Here is a 20753-nt window from a genome sequence, read left to right on the forward strand (position 1 = left end):
GAAAATTCAGTTTCAGCCATACTGAAGCATAACGTAAAGCATAAAGATAGTGGTAAAACCAATCAGGGCAATTGTGTTTAAAGGAGAAAATTAAACAGGACAGGCATCTGAAATGTAAATTAAGAACCCCACAAGTCTGCTCCAAGGGGAACCCGATCCTACTGGGAGATGCATTTACCTGAGGCCTAAGAGAGTGGCTAGCATGTGCTCATAGTGTTCAGAATGGAACTCTACAATTGTGGAGGCTTAGCTGGAAAGACTGTAGAGCATACATACCTTCTGGCCTCTTCCGGATAAGTTTCAGCTCTGTACTAGCACTGACAGAATTACTGCCACTGTAGGCGTTGCAGGTGTAGGACCCCTCATCAGCCGTCTGCACATTATATATGAATAGGCTTCCATCCTGGGACGTCTGGACATGATGGCCATCGGCTCTCACCGGAACTCCATTCCTGAGCGGAAAGAAATGCCTTCGTTTTGCACTTTGAAAGAGAGAGGCCTCTCACCTACTGCAGACCCCAGTGGAAGGAAACACAGGCAGACACACAAGTGTTTTAACAAGCCTACATGAACAGAGACCACATTCTCAACAGCTGAGTTGGGCTTGAAGACTAAAGTAAACCTGGATTCACCATTGCTGTGGTAATGCAAGTTTTTGCTTGCCAATTCATGTCTCACTGGAATTGAAGGGGAAAGGAAGGGAAGGTAAATTCTGCAGCTCAGTTTTTCCTTTTTTTACCTTGACCATCTTATGTTCACATTGTTGCCTGTCACAACACATTGAAGCTGAGCAGTCTCCCCCTCTGACACAGAGAGGCTGGGCAGCAGGCCAGTGATTCTCAGCTCCCCTGAGGAGGAAAAGGGTATTGTCAGTCCCAGGAAGAGTCCACGCAGGGGGCCAAGCCAATTCCTTCAGGAACGGTGCTGGGAATGCCGAGTTCTGAATACCCAGCGCTGACTAACTACCCAAAGCTCTGCTGCTTGCATGAACTTGGCCTCTCGAGCTGGACACTAGCCTACTGTAAAGTGTGGGAAAGGAATCTCAGTGCCATTTTCCACAACAGGATCCTTTGTCCAGAAACCTTATGATGTAACCATCAACCTATAGTTAAAATGCCTCTTTCTTCAAGGCTCTTCTTTAGCAGCAAAAATATGAACTCTGGTCTTAGCAACAACAAAAAGCAACAACTTTGTTCAGTACCAGGAGTTACTTGTTCCCAGAGTTCCATAGAGTTGAAGATTTAAACTAGTTTGAAAGTTGAAACTGCCAAAACTGCCCTAGTCTCCACCCCACAAAAAAAACCTTAAGAATTTTGTGTGGTCTTCTAGCCTCCCATCTAATTTGAGAGACCTTAACTCATTAAACCAGGAGGGCTGCTTTTGCGCTGTAGTCAAACTGGCTTATGTAGAGTCAGACCACCGGTCTACCTAGCTCACTCTTGTCTACACCAGGAGCTGCTAACCTCCTTTTGGCCCATGGGCACATTCAAAATATACTGTGGGCACCATCCCCTCTGGTTGCTTTTCTTCTTCACCCCACCCCAGCAGTCAGCATCCCCTCCCTTCACAGATGAACAAAAATAAAAGGCGCTCTCTTGCTCTTGGAGTTATGGGTAAAGTAGAATGGATTGAATGTGTATGATTGTACAGTACAACCATAATCCGTTCCAGAGGTCCGGTTGTAAACCAAAACAGGTTGTAACCCAAGGCACGCTTTCGCCAATGGGGTTTGACGTGGTTGTAATCCAAAACGGTTGCAAACCAAGGTACCACTGTACATGGGATCCCCTCAAAATACATCCAATTACAGGTTACCCCTGTAAGCTTTATAGTAAACATTGCACATCTGGTGATTTCCATTACTACAAAAACATTGATCCAAGGCATGGATCCTCTTGGTTTTTACACAGTGTGCAAGAGAACCATTACATCTGTGTACACATGTGCCTAATGATTTGGTTGTGGTTTGGAGAGGATCTCTTACAAAAATTATGAGGCTCTATGTTTTTGTACCATGGCCTTACTGGAAAGTCAATGGAGGTAGATATGATCTGTGACCTGATAGTGGGAAATAATGCAAATTGGAGAGGATCTGTTTTGCTGGATTCAACTTGAGTGTTTGTGCACGTGTCTGTCTGTCTCCACCCTATTTTGTCCCCCCAGCTGCTCTGATTTCCTCCTCCTGGATTGCTCCCTTTTCTCTCCTATCTTCTCAGTCACTCTGTCTTCTGTTCAGCTACTCAGGTGCTGATCCAGTTCCTTGAAAAGGCTGTAGAATTGAAAGAGGAAGTGGGAAAGAACATTACTCTTTCAACTTCCTTTTTCAGCTCTATGCCATTTCCAATGGTGGCAGTGGAAGAGAAAGGTAATCCCCTTCACCATCTCAATATGAAAGGGTTAGTGAGCAGGGGAAATGCTCAGAGGCTTTGTGGGCACCAGGGGAAGTCTTGAAGAGGGCCACATTGGTGACCTCGGGTCTACACTAACCAGCACCAGCTCTCCAGGGTTTCTGATGGAAATCTGTTCCAGCCTTAGATGCAGGGACAGAGCCTGGGACCTTTTTACATGCAAAAGCATGAGCTCTAACTTGGTGCTACTAATGATGAAGCTAAATTTGGGCACCTCCAGTGTGTCAGTATTGTGTGGGAGTGATTCAGTTGCACGCCAGAACTTTAGCTTTGTGCACTTAAAGTGGTTTAAAGAGCTCCGTTGCCCTAGCGAAACAATTTTTATTTTTTAAAAGTGTATCAAACCTTTTGCAGTTTGGAAAGTGATGGGGAAACGCCTTGAAAAGTGTGATATGAATGAATTACTGATGGGAATGTGTGTGCAACACCCCACAAGCAAAACAAAATGAATGTTTATTGTCATATAACCACCCTGCAAACAAATTGGAACACATGGTCCATGAAGGCTGGATATAATCAAACCTTATTTGTGCAAGCAAATCAGGATGAATGCTCATCTGGAGGGGCCCACATGGCCTCATCATCATTAGCACCAAGTACTAATAAAGATGTTGCTGGCTGCTTGAAACAGAACTGTCTGAGGCTGCTTTGTGTGAGTGGCTCAGTTTGGGGTTGGTTTTTTAAAAACACATCACTGCAACTCCCTCTCATTTTCAAACTATTTCAGATAACCTAAATACGAAGGAACCCATTGTTTGAAACACACAAATATCTCCCACTCCAGATTGGTTGTAGGTGCGTATTGGCTCTCAGCATTGTTCATTGGCCTGATGCTTGGTTTAACAGCAGCGGCACAAATTGAGCATTTCCATTTACCTCCTGTGCAAGTTCACCCTAGTCCCCCCTTAATATCAAAGCAAGATCTATCTTCCTTATCTTTTTAGTACCTCTAGGTATGATCTGGACTCTTCGCTGATCCTGATCCCGGCCATTGGAAGCAATGCAGGTAAAGAAGCCAGCATCTTCAGAGGCAAGGCGACTGATAACTAAGGCACCGTCAGACTGCTGTCTGTGCCTGGAAAGCAAGAGAAGAATAGCGACTATGAGTCTTAATGAGAAGGAATTTATTTGCATTTAACTCAATGACTTATTTGAGAGAGGTTACATTGCTCAAAGCATAGTCTGAATGCAGGTACCCTTACTGTGCCTCCACATCTCTCTCTCAAAACTTGTTTACGACCTCTGAGGATCAGCTGTCAAGCCTGTCTGACTGCTAAAAAGTGAACAACAACCAAAGAGCAGTAGTCTCTCTTCAAGCTCATCCTTTTGAATTCAAGCTTGTACAGTGCAGGTGGGCTTCACCCCTTTTATCTGTAAAACCAGGAACCAGGCAGAGGGTCTTCTCAGTAGTGGCACCCACCCTGTGGAATGCCCTCCCTTTAGCCAGATGTCAAGGAGATAAAGAAATACATCTGAAGGCAGCCCTCTATTGGGAAGTTTTTAATGTTTTTAATGTTTGCTGTTTTACTATGTTTTTATGTGTGCTGTAAGCTGCACAGGGTGGCTGGGGAAACCCAGCCAGTTGGGTGGGGTACAAATAATAAAATTATTGTTGTTGTTGTTATTGTTGTTGTTGTTGTTGTTGTTGTTAATAATAATAATAATAAATAAATAAATAAATAAAAATAACAATTACTTTTGCTGTCAACTACTATGTAATGACTTTGAAGAATTTTAAGTCCTTGGTTGTCACAAGAACCAATTTTGGTTAAGTGGTCACAACAGTTTTGTCACATTATTTCAGTGAATTTGGCAATGAACTGGATGAACCAGAATAAGGACCGAGTAAGTCACTAAATGTGGGGTAAGCAGAGCAGGTATGTACCATGTAAGGGCAGCCTTCTTGATGGAGGTGACCTCTACTTCCCCAACCTCCACCACAAGGACCATCTTGCCCTGAAGGGAGGGGAATTCCCTGCCATCTAGTTCCCAGAGTTACAGCTGAAGTGGCCTCCCCCCAACCAGGAGCGAATGAAGGCGTTGTGACACCTGGGGTGGGGCATCACTACGTAGGGTGCATGTGCAGCGGTGCTACGTGCGACGCATGCGCCGTACATAGCGATGCCACACATGCACTGTACATAGCAGTTTGCCACCGCCCAGTGCCGTACGGACGGTGCCGGGATACTCTGCTCGCAGCTGCAGCCACGAAGGGAGGATCCTCTACATGTGGCTGCAGCCGCAAGCAGAGTGCCTTCTTGTCACCTCCCCAGACATGGCACCCAGGGAGCACCGCCCCCCCCATTGGAACACCACTGCCCCCAACACTGCCACCAGGCTGCCTAAGGACCCACCTTGCCCTCAGGACAGGAGAGAACTAGCTTTCAGAAATTTTGAAAGGAGTCACAGGCTGAAGGGAAAATAGTAGGTAGCTACAAAATGGGAGTTGTAATTAAGACTTTGGGTGGGGAAACAGAAAGAGAAAGGGGTTGCTCAGATAAGGTTTTGCTAAAATGAAAAATGAGGATGGAGAATGACCTGGGGGGTTGGCATCAAGAGAAATGGGGTCTGCCCTCAGATGAATGTGAAAAGCTATAATGTCACAAAGAGTGCCTACAACAGTGAAAATGTACGTTAGCAGAGGATGTGCCTTTAAAAACAGTAAAAATTGTAACAAATGCTTGTCCTTAATTAACCTAACAACGTAGCCCTGTTGGTCAGAGTGGTTTGAGCTGTGTACCCCTGGCATTGAAAGAAGAAGATGGGAAAGTAGAAACACATTAGTTGTAGCTTACCTTGGAGAGGAGATGGGCTGTCCGTCTTTCTGCCACTCAATGGTTACAGAAGGCAAAGCCTCTACACGGCAAGGCAATCTGACTCGCTCCCCGATATTGGCATCAACAACTGAGGGTTCATTCTTATACATTTTTAACCTGGAAAACAAATTTACAAGGTGTCAAAGAAATAGCAGTGTTCCAGCTCTGTATTTTGAATCTGTGTAATGTAATCAGAACCTTTCTCTTGACTTTTCCTGTGAACAGCACCTGTGCACACACACACACACACACTTAGTATGCAGCGGCTCCTCATCTTGATTTGAGCGTGAATGGATTACTGCAGAGGCTGCACTTAAGACAGAAGCTGCAAACCAACTAGGCGAGTGCTTTACAAAATGCGGGCTTGTATAAACACATCTTCCTTAAGTACACTCTTGGCTGCAAGCCTAGAGAAATGCCTTTAGTCACAAGAATCCACAGTAACAGAATGTTCTTTTCAGTGCCATCCCTGTAGCCCCAGCCTGCCTGGTTCTGTATCTTGATTTCTACAAAGGGCTGGAGGAATTTCAGTGGAATATTACTGTTTCACCATGTAGCTATTTGAGGATCTTCACTAGCCACTCCTATCACTCCAAAGATAAAGAACCCCAATGCTTACCAGAAAAGTACCAAGAGGTCAACTTATTCCCATTCCCCTCCCATGCTAGACACTCCCAACTGCTTGAACTATCAGCTGGCTAGAGAGAGAGAGTGGGAACTGTATGAGTGAGGAGGGCAGTTTTATTTTGGTAAACTGCTTTGAGAAAGCAATGTGTCCTAAAGGGGCAGGTTAGAAATTCATCAAATAAATAATAGCCTGCTGAGAACCACTCCTTTTGTTCTGGGAGGTGCAGACAGTTAGCAGCAACTGCGAAGAACTGCCACCATCCACCCATATGACTCAGGATGGACTGACTGCAAATACGACTACGGCCATTACGGAAACAGTGTACTAAGGCCTCTTCAACCACCACCACAACTGACAGGAGATTGGGATTGGCATAAGTTTTGGGCCAAGTCTTGCTTGTGGGGAAAGAGCAGGGGACCTACTGGACCTGTTCCAGATCCTGGAATGTTAACACCTGTAAAAAATTATGGGATGGACTTCTAAACATGACGGCAACAAGCTGTCCCCCCCTCCCAAGGAGGCTGCTGTGAATATTCCTGAGATGAGTTGCAATATAGCTGTGATTTCATACCCTGAAGCTTCTCAAAATAGTTCTCTTGCCTGCCCACAGTGCTTAAGGGCCACAGCCTGGTTTGACACACTGTGGAGAACAGAGGTATAATATTTCCTGTTATCTTTACCTGTATGTTGTCTGAGGAAGGTTGACAGGAGAGTCATGTGACTGCCCAGTACTAAGTCCTGAAACAAATGCTCTGTGCTGGTGATTTTGACCATGGATCAGCTGATTCCCCGCTCTCTGTGAAACATCAGATCCAGGGATTTCTAGGGAGAGAGAATTCTGAATAAGATTGCCCTGTGCCATAAGATTACACAAAAAAATCAGCAGCTGACTTCACATATCAGAACCAACTATCTATCTGCTCATTTCCTTTAAAACAGCCATGGGAAACCTGTTGTTTACCTGTTTGTTTCTCACCCCAGTGCTAATTGTAAAAGTATGCTTTCCCCTGCCAGCAGGAACAGTTTATGAGGGGAGCCCACTATAAAATGGTAACCTAATCCGGAGTATGTGTATTGCTTGCAATCCCTAGCAGACAATCTTGCCTGGAGTGAAATGCCCTTCATGCAAGGTCCAGTAACTCAGCATGCTCTGTGCAAAACACTACCCAACTGGGCCCTTGAATGTACAAAGACCCCCCCCCCTCATTTATGAGGCCAGAGTTTAAATGTGCCCTGGCTCAGGCAACAGCCCAATTCCTACTAGAAATTGAAAAGTGTAGCTCCTCCCAACATGGCTAAATTAGAGGTGGATGGGAAGGAAAATCAGAGACCTTGCTTACAAAATACATTGCAAAATTATGATAGAGCAGAACTCCCTCAAAGACCTACCACCACAGAGAAGACAGGGCTAGAATAGAAAAGATGTTGCTCATTCAATCAACAGAAGATCGAGAGATGCTAGTGAAGTTGTAGATGGATGTTGATAAAGTTGTAGACAGGGTGCTGGCGTTTTGCACCTGTTTCGCCCTGGCAGTCCAAGTAATAAAGAGGCCACTGTTTGCCCCCAATGGGGCCCTTTTACTGGGGCTTGCAGGTAGCACACTCCCAAGGTGGTTTTCTGAGCTTCTTTAGTGGTCTAATCTCAAAGCCTTGATATGTGTATTGATATTCAATTTCATAGAGAATACTATTTATTGACTTAAGCTTAAGAGACTGATTTGCTGGCATCACAGGGTTTTATTAAACTAACTTTTACTCAGAGTACATCCATTAAAATTAATAGGCCTAAGTTGCCTGTGGCCATTCATTTCAGGAGATACAACCCATAGCATTTTTATTATACCAAACAGATTATTATTACAAAGTTGGCATTTTCCTTATGCCTGGCTGTTTCGATTGAGAAAATGGACAAAGGTAGCTCAAGTATTAAAACAGAAACAACACATCACCTTTGATCCTCAGCACAATCTTCCTGTGCTCTACCCTCCCATTCGAAATTTTGCACATGTAGGTCCCAGCATCCTCAGCTCTGAGCCGGCTGATCATCAAGGAACTGTCAGACTGGTAGGTATGCCTGCAGGAGGAGAAATGAGAGCATTTGACATAGATTGCAGACGAGCTATAAAGCAGCAGCAAATCCTGTTGGCACCCAATGCCTGTTAACAGTAACTTTTTATTTATTTCTCTACTAGGGCAGTGCCTGGTGGAATCTTAAACGATGTGGTGGACTTCTGATCAGTTTTTCTAGTAGTTGAGTAGGTGAGGCCCAGTGAATAATGCAAGAAAATGCACACACATGGGGAGGGGTGCTTCATTTTCAAGAGCCACAGAAGTCCACTTTGCTCAGTACATAATTTTTGCACTGAGCTGTCTGATATCAGTCAATAATCTTTAATACTAACAGTAATCTCAGTTCTCTGAATGCTGCTGGTCCTTTTCTAACAAACTCGGCACTATTCACACACACAAGAGGGGAGGAGCAGCAGGCTTGAGGGAGCCCCAAAGTTTAAAGAAGTACAAAGGAATCTTTAGAAAAATCCTGTGTGGAGCAGGGCAGGGTGTGGAATATAAAGCCAAGGCAGTGAGCAGTGGCTGGTGTGTGCGTCAGAATGGAGTGCAGTGGTTGGAATCCTGAGCAGCACTCCACACTGCAATATTCTGTTGCAGGCCACATATAATATAGAGAGAGCTTCTACTGCTACTCATTGAAATTGCTGTGTCTAGGAATTCTAAAATATAAGACTCATGTCAAAGTCCTCCACTCACCCAAAAGCTTCTGTGGTGTTAATAGGTTTCAGTAGGGTGGGTTCCACCACAGGGATGGGTGCTGGGGTCAAGCTCACCTGTCAGAGGACACTGGCCGCCCATCCTTCTGCCATTCAACTCTGGAGAAGCGGGAACTGCTTGCCTTACAGAGAAGACGGATGCTTTGTCCCAAGCCTGCCTCCACTGCTGAAGACTCCGAACCATCCAAGAAGACCCTGAAAGACATACTGTAGTTAGCCCAAAGTTCAAAGGCTGCTCTGAAAGGACAGGGTGGGAAATGCATAACTTCTGTTAAAGAGAGAAAACACCTGATGCTTTTGCCAGGGCAATACAGTCTGGAGTTACTAATAATAGCATTTTACCTACCCCTGTGGATCCATGTTAGCCAGAGCTGGAAGCAGTCTGCATGTTGCTAAAGCAAGGAAACAGTGGCAGAAGAGTCTTCTGCAGACTGAAGAGACAGTGCAAACCGACTGGGGGAGAAAGTTAAACCTGCTGCATCACATGCATACCAGACCCAAAATTCATAAACACACACTTCTCTGGAAGACCAGTTCTTAATCCAGAACAATCTTTATCTAGATGAAGGGCCAAACCATGTTGTCATATCCAAATGCCTATCTTTAGAACAGGGGTGGGGAGTCTTTGGCCCTCCAGATATTGCTGTACTACAACTCCCAACAGCCACAGCAAGCCAATGGCCAAGGAAGGCGGGAGTTGAAGTTCAGCAACACTGGGAGGCGGCAAAGGTTCTCCATTCCTGCAGTAGAGTGTTCAAGAGCTGAGGCCTTTTAGTTAACTGTCTTTCGTTATCCAAAAGGCCCCAGTAAGAGTTTGAAGTTACTTGCAACAACAGATTTTAAAAGACCACAGCTGCCAGGCATTAGAATCCAGCACAAGTCAGGAGAGATACAGCTGACTACAAGTCTGTTAGCAGACACAACTCATTCACATCCCTGTGTGAAGTCAGTGGTTGTGGGTGTATAAAAATGAATGCACGGCCACTTTAAAATTTAAAAAGAAAATACTGGTACTGGGTAGCTCACATTCCCAGGGGGTGGAGAGGATTACTCCTGTGTCAGGCTTATATTGGAATCCTTTATGATAGGTTGTCTGTCCTCACCCTGCAGCAAAACAATCTCATGCTGCAGAAAACAACTCCTAGCAGAGAAGCCTACTTTTGCAAAATATTACCTGTTTAGAGAATGAGGGAAGGAAGAGCTTGCTGAGGCTTGGCGCTCAAATCCATTCACTACTGATCCATCTGCTGCAGATTCTCTCCTCCACCCTTGATGCTCACGGTGAACCGTCTGCCGCCTCTCAGAGTGTCCAGAGACCACAGTTTCCCCTAAACCATGAAGGTGGTTTGCTGGATCCTTCCTTCTTTCCCCCATTCCTTGCTGAGACTCAGGCAGGCTATCTATAGTCATGGTCCTTCCCCAGCCTCTCTCCCCATGATGTAGCAATGAGTGAGTTTCTGAGTCAGTGTGAGCATGGAAAGCCCCACGTCCTCCTCCTCCTCCTCCTCCTCCTCCTCCTCCTCCATGGCTATGACTCGTGGCTCCTCTTGCAGGCTGCTGTTGGTGCTGCTCCTCTGCAACGCCTCGCAGGTGAGAACTAGAGTGGATGTTAGGAACTGCAGCATGGTGGTGGTGTCCCACATCACTCCCTCCCACTGATCTATGGCAAGTTTTCATGCACTCCTCTTCAGAAGCAAAGTTGTTGTTGTTGCCGTGGCAGCCGCCATACCAGAACCGATTGCATTTCCCAACGTCATGTACAAAGTACCAGCGTGTAGTCCAATCTGTGCAGGGGCCATGGGCGCTGGGCAACAGGCAACCAATAGGATAAGCTAATAGGAAATGTTAGGAGAGAAGCAGTTGTTATAGAATAAGCAGACACACAAATCTTCTTCTGACCACATCCCCACTCAGGGCTCATCCATGCTTCTGTTTGTCCCATGCCTAGAAAGCATGGGTCTGAGTGATTTCCCCCTCTGCCCCACTCCTTTCCCATGGAAAACCCGCTCTTTAGTGTTAAATTGGAACAAATGTCAATCTGGAGAAAACCCAAATTGCCATTTGCTCTGAATGAGCTTTAAAGAGCAGGTGCCCCGGGGCGGGGGGAAGCGGCAGGACAAGAGGAAGTGTGATAAACACAAAGAGCAGGTTTTCCAGGAGCAAATGGCAAAGTCCTTTGGAGCCACACCTAGAAAGCACAGGATAAGTGGGAAACTTCTCAGGCCCAAGCTTTCTTGGCATGGGACAAACAGAAGTGTTCATGAGCCCCAAATCGCTGTTCGTCTGTAAGATGCTCAGTAAATAAACCCAGATGACAATATGGTATCAGGAACTTGAAGCCTGCTATCAACCCTTGTTCATTCACTACAGGTTGCTTTGGCACAGCAAAACTATTTTCTACTGTGTGATTTTGTCGTAGTCTTTTTCAAGAACTGTGTGTACAGCTAGTACAAGTAAACAATAAAGTCAGATGTGTACTGAAGCCCAGACCAGTCCAAGATAGACTGTGCAAAGAGTGCTGCCCTACTCATGGCGCAAGGGCAACTGGAGAGTGTTTTCACTCTGGGAGGCATCAGATAAGAAGCAGTGGGATAACCACACACTCTCTCAGACTTGCCTACCCCTCACCACATACCATTCCCATCCTGTCACTACTGCCCAGGTCTCAACTGTTGGAAAATCATGCCAGCGTTCCTGGCACAAAGGATGCTATGGCAATACAAAGCAGTCACTGGAAGCTTAGATAAATGAGTCTGGGGTTGGAGGGGTCTCCTGTCACAGTATTCTGCCTCAGCACCTGAAAAAGCCTTGCAGGGGGCCAGGCGTTATGAGAGCAGGTGTAAAAAAAAGACAGCAAACGTCATTTAAGATCAGATCTTTAAAAAAAAAAAATCAGTACCATTTTCTAGATTTTTTTTTTACAAAGCTGGGACAGTTAAAATAATTTGCACTTAAAAGTTTGCATTATGGATTTGCCCTTAGAGGGGAGTCAGGATTCACGTTATCAGAGGCTCAGTTCTGTCTCTGTATCAAATGGCACTGCTCACAAAACCAGGCATTGTGCTTCAAGGGTATGTGGGTGAGCACTTCTAGGTTGGGCCTATGCCCATCACAGCTTGCAGAAACCAACCAGAAGTAGCCGACTGTGATAAACAATGCAGCTTTGAAAAAGACGGCAAGGTGCCAGGTAGCTTCAAGGCTGCAGTCGCTTGGTCCCTGCCCCTGTCCATGCTGTTTTCCTTTCTGGGAAACTGTGCTCAAAAGCCATTCATTCTTCAGGGTAGCTGAACAAGAATAATTCAATAACAGAAATGTGTTAAGTGATTCCTTCCTGTCAGGAACACTGAATGCAGAAGCCCCATAAAATGGAACTGAAATGGTACTCTGATTATTTAATAGGCATTTCTTACAAAACCAACAGAATTCAGAGCCTGGGATCTTAAGGGTGGATTTCAGACCGATTCTAAATTCTGGCCAAGGGATTGCTATTCTTATTCTTATTCTTATTAATTGGATAATGGATTGTCTACATCCTTTTTCATGGCACTGTAAGCTATATAGTGATTCTGTTCATGTTGGCAGAAAACAATGGGTAAACCACCTTTCAAAACCTAAGCGTCACTTACGTTGGCTGGGTCTATTGAGGCATCCATCCCCCTGAGGCCCAGAAGCCGAAGCAACGTTGTCGTAGCAGCAACCATACGTAGAAACACGACACTCCTCTGCTGGCCTCTCCTGGGACAGAACTTGGCTCGCCTTGGACAAAGCCAGAAGTTACTGAGATGGTCTCATTACTGAGATGGTGTAAAAGATCTCATACCACAAAACCAAACCCATAAATAAATCCACAGGAGGAGCTAAGACCAACCATTCCTTTTTAAGCACCTGATGGGGCAACTTTGACAGGTAATGAAAACATGCACCAGAATGTTTCTCTTTGACTTGGGATAATTGCCACTAACAATTATAAGCAATATTGGGAGCAGGGGAATTGTTTCATAAGCTGTTCCAGTGACATGCTAAGGAAAGAAAAATCTTTTTTCTTCTTCTTTTGCTTCAGGCTTGTAAAGTTGACCCCTTGCCTAGTGTGAACTAAATGGGGACCATCAGCTCAGATAATACAGGAAACCCAAGAGTCTGCCCACCTATGAATAAATTGGATGTTTCTCCAGATGGCCTGAGCAGCTGGGCAAAGCTCCCACCCACTTTGTTCTCAAAACACCCACCATCAGTATCCCTGGGAACTGAGCCCATGCACTTTGCTAAAAAATGCAGTAGATAATTAGGTGTTGCAAATGCAATCCTCAGCCACTGGAGAGGCTCCTACTACTGCTTGTGCTTAGCAAAGCAGCTGGGACAGGATCCAAGCATGATTGCCAGAGGCAGCTGCAGGCCCAGAAGTGGTTGAAGGAAAATAAGGAAGAAAATAGATGGACAGATAGATCTATCTACTATCTATCTTGTATATATTGTGGTGTTTTATGTTGATCTTGTTCTGTGAACTGCCCTGAGACTTCTGGGTATAGGTCGGTATATAAATACAATAAAGAAGGAAGAAAGTAGAGGGACCATGGCGTCAGAGCTAGGGCTAATATCCAGGGTCCCAAAAAGCCAAAATACTGCTTGTGAGTCCAGAATGGACAATGGGATGCTACAACTCAGTGGCTGCTATCTGGACAATACTCTAGTCACCCACCATTGATCTGAAAATTTATCATAATATACGCTGCGAGCAATCTGGTTCATCCAGTACTTCTGTTTGTTTCCTGTGAGATACAGATCCCCCTGAAGGTCTAAATGTTTATCATTAACTCCAGAGAAACATTTACAAAATGTTGTGTTTCAAATACTAAGCCAACTTCAATTGTGTTTCTTGGGGCATTATGGACTGCACAATTACGGATTGGGCAATATGGTCCCTATATAATACTGAGCTGTGAACCAGAAGATCTCAAGTGACTTTAAGTAAGCTAGTCTTCCTCTCTCTCACACCCTACCTCAATGTGTAACTGACCCACTAGAACCAAATGTGTGATTGTGTGTGTGTGTGTGTGGTAAGTATTGTTGTTGTTGTTTAGTAGTTTAGTCATGTCCGACTCTTCATGACCCCATGGACCAGAGCACGCCAGGCACTCCTGTCTTCCACTGCCTCCCGCAGTTTGGTCAGACTCATGTTTGTAGCTTCCAGAACACTATCCAACCATCTCGTCCTCTGTCGTCCCCTTCTCCTTGTGCCCTCAATCTTCCCCAACATCAGGGTCTTTTCCAGGGAGTCTTCTCTTCTCATGAGGTGGCCAAAGTATTGGAGCCTCAGCTTCACGATCTGTCCTTCCAGTGAGCACTCAGGGCTGATTTCCTTCAGAATGGATAGGTTGCAGTCCATGGGACTCTCAAGAGTCTTCTCCAGCACCATAATTCCAAAGCATCAATTCTTCGGCGATCAGCCTTCTTTGTGGTCCAGCTCTCACTTCCATACATCACTACTGGGAAAACCATGGCTTTAACTATATGAACCTTTGTTGCAAGGTGATATCTCTGCTTTTTAAGATGCTGTCTAGGTTTGCCATCGCCTTTCTCCCAAGGAGCAGGCGTCTTTTAATTTCGTGACTGCTGTCACTATCTGCAGTGATCATGGAGCCCAAGAAGGTAAAATCTCTCACTGCCTCCATTTCTCCCCCTTCTATTTGCCAGGAGGTGATGGGCCCAGTGGCCATGATCTTCGTTTTTTTGATGTTGAGCTTCAGACCATATTTTGCGCTCTCCTCTTTCACCCTCATTAAAAGGTTCTTTAATTCCTCTTCACTTTCTGCCATCAAGGTTGTGTCATCTGCATATCTGAGGTTTTTGATATTTCTTCCGGCGATCTTAATTCCGATTTGGGATTCATCCAGACCAGCCTTTCGCATGATGAATTCTGCATATAAGTTAAATAAGCAGGGAGACAATATACAGCCTTGCCGTACTCCTTTCCCAATTTTGAACCAATCAGTTGTTCCATATCCAGTTCTAACTGTAGCTTCTTGTCCCACATAGAGATTTCTCAGGAGACAGATGAGGTGATCAGGCACTCCCATTTCTTTAAGAACTTGCCATAGTTTGCTGTGATCGACACAGTCAAAGGCTTTTGCATAGTCAATGAAGCAGAAGTAGATGTCTTTCTGGAATTCTCTAGCTTTCTCCATAAGCCAGCGCATGTTTGCAATTTGGTCTCTGGTTCCCCTGCCCCTTCTAAATCCAGCTTGCACTTCTGGGAGTTCTCGGTCCACATACTGCTTAAGCCTGCCTTGTAGAATTTTAAGCATAACTTTGCTAGCGTGTGAAATGAGTGCAATTGTGCGGTAGTTGGAGGATTCTTTGGCACTGCCCTTCTTTGGGATTGGGGTGTAGACTGATCTTCTCCAATCCTCTGGCCACTGGTGAGTTTTCCAAATTTGCTGGCATATTGAGTGTAGCACCTTGACAGCATCGTCTTTTAAAATTTTAAATAGTTCAGCTGGAACACCATCACTTCCACTGACCTTGTTATTTGCAGTGCTTTCTAAGGCCCATTTGACTTCACTCTCCAGGATGGCTGGCTCAAGGTCAGCAACCACACTACCTGGCGTATACGAGACATCCATTTCTTTCTGGTATGGTTCCTCTGTGTATTCTTGCCACCTCTTCTTGATGTCTTCTGCTTCTGTTAGGTCCTTTCCACTTTTGTCTTTTACTATGGAAATCTTTGTACGAACTGTTCCTTTCATATCTCCAATTTTCTTGAAAAGATCTCTGGTTCTTCCCATTCTATTGTTTTCCTCTATTTCTTTGCATTGCTCGTTTAAGAAGGCCTTCTTGTCTCTCCTTGCTATTTTTTGGAAATCTGCATTCAATTTCCTGTATCTTTCACTATCTCCCTCGCATTTTGCTTGCCTTCTCTCCCCCGCTATTTGTAAGGCCTCATTGGACAGCCACTTTGCTTTCTTGCATTTCTTTTTCATTGGGATGGTTTTAGTTGCTGCCTCTTGTATAATGTTACGAGCCTCCATCCATAGTTCTTCAGGCACTCTGTCCACCAAATCTAAATCCTTAAACCTGTTCCTCACTTCCACTGTGTATTCATAACGGATTTGACTTAGATTGTATCTTACCGGCCCAGTGGTTTTTCCTACTTTCTTCAGTTTAAGCTTGAATTTTGCTATAAGAAGCTGATGATCTGAGCCACAGTCAGCTCCAGGTCTTATTTTTGCTGACTGTATAGAGCTTCTCCATCTTTGGCTGCAGAGAATATAATCAATCTGATTTCGATGCTGCCCATCTGGTGATGTCCATGTGTAGAGTCGTCTCTTGTGTTGTTGGAAAAGAGTGTTTGTGATGACCAGCTTGTTCTCTTGACAGAACTCTATTAGCCTTTGCCCTGCTTCGTTTTGAACTCCAAGGCCAAACTTGCCAGTTGTTCCTTTTATCTCTTGACTCCCTACTTTAGCATTCCAATCCCCTATAATGAGAAGAACATCCTTCTTTGGTGTCATTTCTATAAGGTGTTGTAAGTCTTCATAGAATTGGTCAATTTCAGTTTCTTCAGCACCAGTGGTTGGTGCATAAACTCGAATTACTGTGATGTTAAAAGGTCTGCCTTGGATTCGTATCGAGATCATTCTATCATTTTTGAGATTGCATCCCAGTACAGCTTTCGCCACTCTTTTGTTGACTACGAGGGCCACTCCATTTCTTTTATGGGTTTCTTGCCCACAGTAGTAGATATGACGGTCATCCGAACTGAATTCGCCCATTCCCGTCCATTTTAGTTCACTGATGCCCAGGATGTCAATATTTATTCTTGCCATCTCATTTTTTACCACATCCAACTTACCCAGGTTCATGGTTCTTACATTCCAGGTTCCTATGCAATATTTTTCTTTACAGCATTGGACTTTCCTTTTGCCTCCAGGCATATCCGCAACTGAGCGTCCTTTCGGCTTTGGCCCAGCTGCTTCATCAGCTCTGAATCTACTTGTACTTGTCCTCCGCTCTTCCTCAGTAGCATGTTGGACGCCTTCCGGCCTGAGGGGCTCATCTTCCAGCGTCATAACTTTTATATGCCTGTTGTCTTTGTCCATGGAGTTTTCTTGGCAGGGATACTGGAGTGGCTTGCCAGTTCCTGCTCCAGGTGGATCACGTTTGGTCAAAACTCTCCACTATGACCTGTCCATCTTGGGTGGCCCTGCACGGCATAGCTCATAGCTTCTCTGAGTTATTCAAGCCCCTTCGCCATGGCAAGGCAGTGATCCATGAAGGGGGTGGTAAGTATTACCGTAGTATTATTACTCATTACATGATGTATGCAATGCAATTGCAATGCACGTGTAGACACAAAGTCAGAAAAGCTAAAGCACAGAATGAACTCAGGCTTGCTAGAGAGGTTTAAAAGCAACAAAAAAGGCTTTTATGGGTATGTTCGTAGCAAAAGGAAGAACAAAGAAGCAGTGGGGTCACTCAGAGGAGAAGATGGTGAAATGCAAACAGGGGACACAGAAAGGGCTGAACTCCTCGATGCCTTCTTTGCCTCAGTCTTCTCCGATAAAGAAAACAATGCCCGACCTGAAGAATTTGGAGCAAATGATTCAGCAGAGGAAACACAGCCCAGAATAACTAAGGAGATAGTACAAGAATACTTGGCTAGTCTAGATGTATTCAAGTCTCCAGGGCCAGATGAACTGCATCCAAGAGTATTAAAAGAACTGGCAGATGTGATCTCAGAACCACTGGCAGTCATCTTTGAGAATTCCTGGAAAACAGGCGAAGTCCCGCAGACTGGAGGAGGGCAAATGTTGTCCCTATTTTCAAAAAGGGGAAAAGAGAGGACCCAAATAATTACCGCCCAGTCAGTCTGACATCAATACCAGGGAAGATTCTGGAGCAGATCATTAAGCAAACAGTCTGTGAGCACCTAGAAAGGAATGCTGTGATCACCAATAGTCAGCATGGATTTCTGAAAAATAAGTCATGTCAGACTAACCTGATCTCGTTTTTTGACAGAATTACAAGCCTGGTAGATGAAGGGAATGCAGTGGATGTAGCCTACCTTGATTTCAGCAAGGCATTTGACAAGGTGCCCCATGATATTCTTGTAAAGAAGCTGGTAAAATGCGATCTTGACTATGCTACCACTCAGTGGATTTGTAACTGGCTGACTGACCGAACCCAAAGGGTGCTCATCAATGGTTCCTCTTCATCCTGGAGAAGAGTGACTAGTGGGGTGCCACAGGGTTCTGTCTTGGGCCTGGTCTTATTCAACATCTTTATCAACGACTTGGATGATGGACTCAAGGGCATCCTGATCAAATTTGCAGATGACACCAAACTGGGAGGGGTGGCTAACACCCCAGAGGACAGGATCACACTTCAAAACGACCTTGACAGATTAGAGAACTGGGCCAAAACAAACAAGATGAATTTTAACAGGGAGAAATGTAAAGTATTGCACTTGGGCAAAAAAAATGAGAGGCACAAATACAAGATGGGTGACACCTGGCTTGAGAGCACTACATGTGAAAAGGATCTAGGAGTCTTGGTTGACCACAAACTTGACATGAGCCAACAGTGTGACGCGGCAGCTAAAAAAGCCAATGCAATTCTGGGCTGCATCAATAGGAGTATAGCATCTAGATCAAGGGAAGTAATAGTGCCACTGTATTCTGCTCTGGTCAGACCTCACCTGGAGTACTGTGTCCAGTTCTGGGCACCACAGTTCAAGAAGGACACTGACAAACTGGAACGTGTCCAGAGGAGGGCAACCAAAATGGTCAAAGGCCTGGAAACGATGCCTTATGAGGAACGGCTAAGGGAGCTGGGCATGTTTAGCCTGGAGAAGAGGAGGCTAAGGGGTGATATGATAGCCATGTTCAAATATATAAAAGGATGTCACATAGAGGAGGGAGAAAGGTTGTTTTCTGCTGCTCCAGAGAAGCGGACACGTAGCAATGGATCCAAACTACAAGAAAGAAGATTCCACCTAAACATTAGGAAGAACTTCCTGACAGTAAGAGCTGTTCGACAGTGGAATTTGCTGCCAAGGAGTGTGGTGGAGTCTCCTTCTTTGGAGGTCTTTAAGCAGAGGCTTGACAACCATATGTCAGGAGTGCTCTGATGGTGTTTCCTGCTTGGCAGGGGGTTGGACTCGATGGCCCTTGTGGTCTCTTCCAACTCTATGATTCTATGATTCAATCACAATGTAACTGTAATGCCTCAAAGTCATCGCCTGAATGAAGGGACATATTTAGATCCCTGAAAGGAGAAGATCATCACAGGTTTAACTGAAAACCAGAGCCAAGATCCAAAACTTCTAATCTAGTGCACTGTTGGTATAATACAGTATAAGGTAAAGATAAAAAGGTAAAGGACCCCTGGATGGTTAAGTCCAGTCAAAGGCGACAATGGGGTTGCGGCACTCATCTCACTTTTCAGGCTGAGGGAGCCAGCATTTGTCCAGACAGCTTTCCGGGTCATGTGGCCAGCAGGACTAAACCGCTTCTGGTGCAACAGGACACTAACAAGTGCCAGAGCACATGGAGCTGCTGTTTACTTTCCCACCACAGTGGTACCTATTTAACTACTTGCACTGATGTGCTTTCGAACTGCTAGGTTGGCAGGAGCTGGGACAGAGCAACGGGAGCTCCTTCCGCGACGGGGATTTGAACCGCCAACCTTCTGATCGGCAAGCCCAAGAGGCTCAGTGGTTTAGACCACAGTGCCACCCGCAGTATAAATACTTACTAGTGTTGAGCTATTTCACCTAGAACATCTAGCATAAATCTTTCCTGTGCTTAGGTGTACTCTGCAACATAACAGTATATTAGTGGTAGATTTATACTGGACTGACCACACATCATTCTGCTTTACTAGCTGTTCTGCGAGGCTTCTCCAGCCTTATTGCACTAATGTGCTACAATGCAACAAAAGCGGGGGAACACCCTCTCCCCCACCACTGGTAGAAAAAGTTATAGGATTTCATCAGGAAGATCCAGTACATACACTGATTGGAAATGAGGCTGTATGTCCGACCCAAAGCATTTGCAGATGCAAACAGTATAACAGCAGGATTGCATATAACCACCCTGGTACCATCATGAACACAAATCATTATGAATGCACAACAAGAAGGATGTCTGGAGTCACCCTTACTGTTGGAGCAGCAACAGCAGGTTCATTCCTGTTCACATAAACATCACTGTAGTATTGTGGGCACCCTTCCTTGTTTGGCCCCTGAGAAGGTGATATTCCATCAGGACAGCACCCATACCTATACCAGGGGAAAAGAATGGAAACCAATATTGGTGTAATCTGTTCAAACAGATTTGCTGTCTTTGCTGGCAGATTAAATGGATTTAACCCGCTTGTCTTACCTGCTCTGATGGCAAGTGTCAAATGGGCAGCCTTGCCCAAAAGGACCAGCGGCCACAGTCTGGCCATCTGAACAGCAACCATGAAGGCTCTGGTTGCAGTCTTGAACTTCAGTTGTTGAGGCAACATTTTGATGGGAATTGAAGTGGCGGGACGCTGAGGATCCTAAGTAAGAGTCCCATTGAAGGGGCAAGAAATTGGAGTCATGATCTCCATTGGGCTGGACTTGGTGATGAGTAGTAGAACCAGCTTGGGTTATTCTTTCATTTGCAGAAGCTGAAAAACATAATATCTTACGGCATGTACCCACAGTTACAGGATCACATCTAGAGTTAAGCCCAGATCTATGGTTATATGTCAGGGCCTCTCGTTCTGTCCTAGCAGGACAGGCACTTCAAGCTGTATTCAACTCATAGTTGACCTACTGAAATTAACAGTCACAGCTAACTTAGGTCCTTTAATTTCAATAGGTCTACTCAGAGTAAAAATAAGTTAACAGTGCCCTTTCATAGAAATTCCTCACAACTGCTTTTTGTTCCTGCATTATGTTAGAGTCCTCCATCGCCCCTGTGTGTCAAGGGTGTGTCTTGGTCAAGTGTCTGTGATTTTCTATGTGCTAAGGGAATGTGACTACTGTCTCGCCCTGTCCATTTTGGGGAGAAGCCCAACATACATTTGAAACTGGCCTCAACAACTATCAGTATGCAGGATCAGGCAGCATCCCACCGGGATAATG

At 45.0% G+C, this 20753-nt stretch overlaps 1 protein-coding gene and 1 long non-coding RNA gene across 3 annotated transcripts in view; one reads left to right on the forward strand and one right to left on the reverse strand.

Annotated features, from left to right (window-relative positions):
* PAPLN (papilin, proteoglycan like sulfated glycoprotein) overlaps window positions 1-20753 on the reverse strand; it is a 62930-nt gene that overhangs the window by 1777 nt on the left and 40400 nt on the right. For both annotated transcript variants that reach the window (XM_053384157.1, XM_053384166.1), the window contains 11 exons: window positions 20020-20293; window positions 19799-19916; window positions 12265-12394; window positions 9813-10470; window positions 8696-8833; window positions 7802-7926; window positions 6533-6674; window positions 5204-5341; window positions 3356-3483; window positions 740-848; window positions 277-452 (listed from right to left, as the gene is read on the reverse strand). In XM_053384157.1, coding sequence (XP_053240132.1) covers window positions 277-452; window positions 740-848; window positions 3356-3483; window positions 5204-5341; window positions 6533-6674; window positions 7802-7926; window positions 8696-8833; window positions 9813-10470; window positions 12265-12394; window positions 19799-19916; window positions 20020-20293 — 2136 coding nt within the window. The remainder of the gene's footprint in view (window positions 1-276; window positions 453-739; window positions 849-3355; window positions 3484-5203; window positions 5342-6532; window positions 6675-7801; window positions 7927-8695; window positions 8834-9812; window positions 10471-12264; window positions 12395-19798; window positions 19917-20019; window positions 20294-20753) is intronic.
* Window positions 843-3439, forward strand: LOC128411802 (uncharacterized). Its single transcript, XR_008329917.1, has 3 exons — window positions 843-1613; window positions 3136-3203; window positions 3353-3439. It is a non-coding gene; the product is annotated as an uncharacterized LOC128411802 (long non-coding RNA).

Source organism: Podarcis raffonei, chromosome 1, assembly GCF_027172205.1.
Source record: "Podarcis raffonei isolate rPodRaf1 chromosome 1, rPodRaf1.pri, whole genome shotgun sequence".
Taxonomy (NCBI): Eukaryota; Metazoa; Chordata; class Lepidosauria; order Squamata; family Lacertidae; genus Podarcis; species Podarcis raffonei.